The 7,316-nt window shown below is 38.1% G+C and overlaps 1 protein-coding gene across 1 annotated transcript; it reads right to left on the reverse strand.

The window, feature by feature from the left end:
- Positions 1-1,003: 1,003 nt before the first annotated feature.
- Positions 1,004-4,866, reverse strand: LOC107728744 (uncharacterized). Its single transcript, XM_016539030.1, has 6 exons — positions 4,643-4,866; positions 4,489-4,546; positions 3,861-4,424; positions 3,460-3,776; positions 3,269-3,371; positions 1,004-1,531 (listed from the first exon to the last, which is right to left on the reverse strand). The coding sequence occupies exons 1-6, from the start codon at positions 4,864-4,866 to the stop codon at positions 1,004-1,006; spliced, it is 1,794 nt and encodes a 597-aa protein (XP_016394516.1).
- Between the last annotated feature and the right edge of the window lie 2,450 nt (positions 4,867-7,316).

Raw genomic sequence — 7,316 nt, forward strand, 5'->3', positions numbered from 1 at the left:
AAACCTGTCGTTTGAAGCGGCAACATTTGAATTGTAAAGAGCGCGTCAGTCAGCCCGGGCTTTGCTGTTTACGGTCACTGGACTCGCTGCTCGGGATGGAGAAGATCGCTGAAAAAAGGCTTGGATTTGGGTCTGTTCCTCGCAGTCATATGGATTCGGAAGATTTGGATTACAGTGCACGAACAAAATTGTTTCATTTCGTAATTATGTTGCGTTTTTGGTGTATATGACCTGTATTGGCCTATGGCAATCTAAGTAGAAATCACACAAAACGAAATGTTATCATTTCATAAGTAAACGATTAAACTATTTAACAATGCAATTGAAAACAAGGTAATTCATATGACAACTAAAAACTAATAAAATTAATGCCGCGATTTCAATATTCATAAGGATTCATTTTTAGGTGTCGTCAATACGTCAGGTTTGTACGTTTAGATGCTGAAAATACGTCAGTATTGTACGTTTTAGTGCCTGTAAAAACGTAAGTAAATATACTTGTAAGTTTTAGTGCCTGTAAAAACTTAAGTAAATATACGTTTTATAGAACCACATTTTACGTAAAATACATATGATTTATTATGAGATCACGTTAGATAATGCATCTAAAGCAGTGGCAGCTGGTGCTAAAAAATGCTAAAAAAAATGATTTGCAGCATTTTACGGTTACTCGTAAGGGTGGGGGTGGGGGGTGATTTTCAACTGAAAATCAAACTGTTAGTAACGCAGGAATGTAAAAGCCATTTATCAGGTGAGGATGTATCATTACTGCTTAGCTAAAAAAAAAATACAAAAATAAAAAACTGTTAAAGCATGCAATAAACATACCACAAATCAGTTAATTTTAGTTCAATTTGGGTTTATTATCAGCAATGAAGTAATCAAGAAAATCATAAAAAAATAAAATAAACACAGAAATGTTGCCTAATCACTGGCCAGTAGCACTACTTGAAAATAAAATTTAAAAAAAACAGAAATGTTGCCTAATCACTGGCCAGTAGCACTACTTGAAAATAAAATTTGCTCTCCTTTCTTTCTGGCTTGCACATTTCTCAATGACCTTCTGGTTAAAGTCAGTCATCTCAGTCAACAGTCTCTTCTTCATTGACAGCATGGCCAATGCATTCAGCCTCTCTTGGGTCATGCTATTTCTCAGAAAAGTCTTAATTCTTTTCAAGGTTGAGAAGCACCTCTCAGCTTCTGCTGTGGTCATGGGTGTGGTTACAAGAATCTTTAGGAGAGTTACAGTCTCTGAAAAGACTTCCTCAAGATTGTTCTCCATAAACAGCTGGAGTAGGTCCAAAGCACCACAACAGGCTCTGAACTCTTCCTTGCAGTAGATGAGACTAAGCTCTGTCTTCAGCTTACTCCCGTCAAGCACTGGATAGGCCTTCAAAGTCCTGCTCAGTGCATCTTCAGGAAACACCATTTTGTACTGTTCAAACCTGTCTGCTTGACGCAAGGTGGCATTAATGAGGTGGTCTGTGAAGGGGAACCTTTCCAATGTGTGTCTGAGTACGGTATCACAGACATACGCAGTAAAGGATAAAAACAAAAATTATGTAGTGATGACAAAATGTCAATTTCAACTGCTACATTTAAAATGACCAATTTAAGTTACAAAGGGAGACCAGTTTTAGTGTTTGAATCCATAATTTCTCAAAACTTCATAAACATGTTCATTCTTAGTAAACATGTCAAGCTTCATGAACTTCTGATGCTCAGGGCGCTAACAGCAATTTTTAAAACACCAGTCATTTATTTTAATCAAACTCAGAGATGAAGGCCGTAATACTAATGTTGTCCACAAGAGGAAACCAAAGAATAACAAATCCTTTTAGATCATTTTAAAGACTGTGTAAATGGTTAAAAAGATAACCTTGCAGTATATAAAAAATTCATATACATTTATTATAGTTTCATAAAGCCCAATATAATCAGCTTATAATCAACAAAACTGATCTCCAAAATACTTTTTTTAATAACTTTTTTTAATATAATGCTTCTATACTATAATGAGACACTTAAAAACTCTTATTTGAAAAGAGACATGGTCATTGTATAACTGTATCATCTACACAAGCCATTGTGCTTGCAACAAATTAAACTGCATTGTTTCATTTACCTTCTGTGGGCAATTATAAATGTCTTTGGTGACTACAATATTATTGCTCCTCACATTGAACCCACACACATGGAATAGTAATCCTCTGTAACGAATCAGCTCATGGGAAATATGAATAATTAATCATAACTAGTTATAATTAATTATGAATATTTTAGATCCGCTGTAGATATTTACTTGACCTCTCAGGGTCAACTGTCTTGTCAATTCTAAGAACGTTAATTTCCTGGTTAAGGGAAATAACTTTCTTACTGTACAACTCTACACAGAGCTTGTAGCATAAATCTGCATGATTAGGGACTCCAGTTATGAGCAAACAATGAACAACGTCAAGTGTGATACAAGTAAGGTTTTATTAACTACATAAACACTTAAACTAGTCTAACATACACATAAACACTTAAACTGGTCTAACATACAAATACACACTTAAACTGGTCTAACATACACATAAACACACACACACACACACACATACAGTTGGTATAGGAAAGGGTTAAAAGCTTAACGCAGTAAAGAGAAGAGAAATAAGGAATATGAAGTTATAGAACCATTTGCATATTCAGCAGATTTACACCTCAGGGAAACATCAGATTCTTAGTTCAAACACACCTTTGTAAAAAGGTGAAAATGATACCTAATGTATCAATTAATAAGACTAAGTTTGGATACTTGCAAGTCTCATCTGTCTGAAAGAGAGGTTTGATGTAATCTGAAGTTTCCAGTTGATCTTTGCTGAATTTGGGTCGATGAAAAGAACCAGTTTTGAGTCAGAGAATCTTGATGAGCGGAAAAGTCGAGGCTGAAGGCCTGGCACAAAAACTTAGGATGTCCTGGAGCATTGGAACTCACATCTTATCGAAACCTAACAGAACCACCGACCGGGGAGGGTCCCTGGTGTGGGCCTTTAAGGTCGGAGAAGATCCCCGCCTCTCAAGATGGGCTTGTCCAATGAGAAAGGCCGGTATCCCAAGTGGGAGTTTTGAGATACTGGGGAGTTTTTCTCTTTGCTACAATACTTAAGCAAAATTTTAATAAAATCAAAAGACATGAGAAGACATTTACAGGTACCCATAGAAGGTAAATAAACAATGCGGTTTAACTTGTTGGTAATGGTTTATTTTTACTGCAATAAAAACTCACTTCTGCTGCAATCCGTTCATGAACCTCTGGACTGAGTGACCGCTGCTTCTTCGGTTGAGAACCACCTTCACTGCTTTGGTCAACCAGGGAATGGAGAGAATTTCTGTAAAGGAATACGAAAATATCAATAATAATAATAATAATAATAATAATAATAATAAAAAATGCAAAACAAGGAATACACCTGCTACCTGATCTTCTGTATGTCCTGCTGGAACTGCTGGATGCTCCCCCTGATGTGGACTGAATCTATGTCGTCCTTCTGGAGTTTGGCATAGAGGAGGTCCACATGTGGCATGATGTTGTGGAAAAGTTGCAGAAAAAAACTTAAAATCCTGATCCTCCAACAGCATGGCAAAGGCTCCTGCCTCTCTGACGGTAACAGGGTCAAAGTCACCTGAGTCTCGTATAGTTTGAAAACAGCGGATGAGGTCCTCTCTGTGCTCAAACACTGTATTGATGGCACGGCTGTGGAAGTTCCATCTGACTGTCGGTAGTCTATGGGCAACTACTTTATCAAGGACATCTGTGCGCTTGGGTGATCTTGAGAAAAAGCTGGCGAATCCTTCAAGGTCAGAAAAAAAATTCTCACTTTGGGTATGTGAGAAGTGGCCTGTTGCATTATCAGATTGAGTTGATGTTCATAGCAGTGGATGTAATGGGCATTTGGGTACACATCTTGCATCTTTCTTTGAACACCTGCAGTGGTACCCCTCATCACGCTGGCTCCATCATACGCTTGGGAGATGAGTTTTCTCTTCTGATCCTCTGGAAGGATGACAGCAAGACGCTCTTTTAGTGCTGTAGCGATGGAATCGGCTGTAGTTGAATGCAGAGGAATAAACTCAAAAAACCTCTCCTGTACGTTGCTTTTGGCGTCAATGTAGCGCAGCACAAGCACAAGTTGACACTGTGTGGCAATATCGGTGGTCTCGTCGGGCTGGATTGAGAGAAAATCGCTGCTCCGTGCTTCTTGAATAATGTGCTCCCTCACAACAGACAACATACAGTCCAACAGCTCGTTCTGCACGGTTTTTGAAGTTCCCTTAAACACCGTGGCATTCTCGAAATCAAGAGAAGCAACAAAATCGACCAGGCCACGGAATATCCCGGGATTGTCTGACGTCTCGCTCTCGTCATGGCCACGCAAAGCCAGCTCAAACGCGCCAAAAAATTTCACAGTCTATTATTCTAGACAGGATGGGTCTATTTTTTGTGACCTCTTCATTGTGCCTTCTAATGCCAATCCTGTAGCCTTCATCTAGCTGTTCAGCAATGCTAAGCTTCCCAAAAAACTGGAGCCTCATAGCGTTGTCAAGATGGCTTTGGCTACTTTCATTTGCACTTTTCAGAGGGATGTTTTAAGCCACGAACCCCTGTTGTTGTCCACAACGTTTGGTGCCAGGACTTTGAAACAGCAAACATGGAAAACAATAAAAGGCATGACTTACATCACAACCAGCCAGCCAACTCCGTTTGCCATAAGAAGTGCTGGAAAAGCCCCGAGTGTAGGCGCGACCGCGATCACTTGACTGCTGATGAATTTGCAAGTATGGTCGATCTGGTCCAAGCTCCTTTATCCTTTTTTTTTTCTTCATCCGAATGAATTTTCATTTGCTTCCACATTAATTAGTACCTGTCTGTCAGACTGACGAGCTGCTGCTGAGCGGAATGAGAGTCGTTGAGAACGGTCCAATCACATGAGGCCAAACATATAAAAACAATATTGATTCGCTCTAACAACAAAAGTGGGAGGGTTTGGGGCGCAGAGCGCTGCGCCCCAAGGACAATTTGAAACAAGCCAATTAGAGCTTAGCCTCAAATCACATGCTTTTCAAAAGTTTGTGTACCTACATAGACACTCATTAGTCGGGCGCCCCGCACACACATATGAAAGAAATATAGTTTTGATTTTTGGATTTTCAATAAATTATAATATGACTAACAGTAGAATACTATGACTAAATGATTTTATTTAGTTCATATTTGCGATATATATTTAACTTATTGTTAACATGTTAAAGGGGGCTAACTTGAAGGGGGGGGGGGGATAACAAGCAATTTGTCACAGAGACAACCATATTTAGTATACAATGCCAGGTTTTATTACAAGGAACCAAGCAAAAGCAGAGGTGAAATGTGGAAAAGAAAAAGAAGAAAATACAGAAAACTATTTCTTAAAATAACAGAATTTGTTTCTGTTTACTTATTTAATATTGCTCATACTACTTACTTATGGATGTCAAAGCCTTCTTAAAATTTTAAGAAGCTTTCCCAGTTCACCTGTGTTCTTTCTCCATCTAGGGCTCCCTTCAGGAATTGTGAAATCTTGGAACTTTCGGTTGCTGAGGGTTTTTTTTTTTACTCCTGAAATCAATAGTTTTTGTCAATATTTGTTTACCATGAGAGATCAAAACACGTTTGAACTTGATTCCGTTTATTATCGCGCTGATGTAAGTGACGTCACCGATTAACGGTACAGTTTAACGTTAGTAAAAATAAATGAGCCAGTTTCCAATCACCCACTGAAAAAATACCAGCAAAACTTTTACAGAACTGTCAAATGCTCTCATCTACACATAAAGATGTAATTAAAATCCCAAACTTTCATAAAGAGCTCAGTCTATGGAGTTAGCCTAATGTTACCTCCTCTGAAAACGGGTAAGATGCTAACGGACTGGTTCGAAGACATTAAACCGAATGAGAAGCGAGTCAGTTACAAGCAAGAGAAGTGTCAGGAACAGTTGTATGTAATATTTGTGTGATTTTATGGACTAAACTTATCGAAAGCAGTGAAAACAGCAGCTGAGTTGGGGATAAACTTACCGAAAACAGTGAAAACAGCAGCGAGAGTCGGGGATTCCCTGCTTGTCAATTGTTGTGTTTGCGCCCCGTTTCCATGGCAACTCCCTCCGCTCCAGTGTTTGAATGAGACTCGAATGTTCAGCACGCACGCCCATTATAAAATTAGAACGTTACATAAATAACATAAATATAATTAAATTATTATTAAATCATCTATTCTTTTTCTATTCTTTTGACTTGCTTTATTTTGTTTTTACGGTGTGTGTGTGTGTGTGTGTGTGTATGTGTGCGCGCTTGGATGGGTGAAATGCAGAGCATAAATTCTGAGTATGGGATACCATACTTGGCCACCTTTCCTTTCCTTTCCTTTCTTCTAACATTAGCGTTCCCGATTCGTTTTCTAATCTATCTACTTGTTTTCTTTTTATTTATTAAAAAAAAGCTACATATACTGCTTAAATCATCTATTCTTTTGACTTGTTTTATTTTGTGTTCACGGTGTGTGTGTGTGTGTGTGTGTGTGTACCTGGTATTTATCTCGTTATGGGGACCAAATGTCCCCACACGTATAGTAGGCCTAATACCAGTAAACCTTGTGGGGACATTTTTTAGGTCCCCATGAGGAAACAAGCTTATAAATCACACAGAGGAAAGGAAAAGTCATTGGCATTCTTTTGCTCTTTGATCGTCAAATGAATGAAAATTGAACATGATATGAACATTATATGAAACTCATAAGAAAACACAATGATATTATTTATATCATGAAGCAAAATTATATCCAGTATTAAAACTTTCTGACATTATTCTTAGGGGAGGAACTTTCATCTTATTAGACAAAATATTTGATGAGGACTCCTCGTTTCACTTAACATAAACTGAGGTCTCCTGTCTACTTCCTAAAAACAGACTGGAGGCACAGTCAAAAAAGAAGGGAAAAAAAAAAAGATAAACAATAACGACTATGGGCCAGTTTTACTAACAGCTTGCGCCAGCGCAAACCATCTTTTGGTGTTAAAAGAGTTCTGTCAGGAGTTACTAAAGACGCGCAGTGAAATATTTACGCTGAATATCGTGGAAAGTTATTTTTGTGACTCACCATATTGAATATGCATTTGTAGGAGTTTGCCTTTCAGACGCAAAATTTATGGAAAGAGAGTATTAGTATTCAAACAATGCGTTTTACTAACGTTTACGCTCGTCAAATTACTGCCATTTGTGCCATTATTTAATTTATTTAATG

Source organism: Sinocyclocheilus rhinocerous, unplaced genomic scaffold, assembly GCF_001515625.1.
Source record: "Sinocyclocheilus rhinocerous isolate Xijiao unplaced genomic scaffold, SAMN03320098_v1.1 scaffold8851, whole genome shotgun sequence".
Classification (NCBI taxonomy): Eukaryota; Metazoa; Chordata; class Actinopteri; order Cypriniformes; family Cyprinidae; genus Sinocyclocheilus; species Sinocyclocheilus rhinocerous.

What these genes read in the sequence shown, in the direction of transcription:
- LOC107728744 (XM_016539030.1), bottom strand. Translation starts at nt 4,866, where the DNA reads ATGAAGAAAAAAAAAAGGATAAAGGAGCTTGGACCAGATCGACCATAC. An exon ending in TTAGAAGGCACAATGAAGAG is followed by an intron (nt 4,425 to 4,488) that starts GTCACAAAAAAT and finishes GGCGCGTTTGAG; the next exon opens with CTGGCTTTGCGTGGCCATGA. An exon ending in CCACTTCTCACATACCCAAA is followed by an intron (nt 3,777 to 3,860) that starts GTGAGAATTTTT and finishes TTGATAAAGTAG; the next exon opens with TTGCCCATAGACTACCGACA.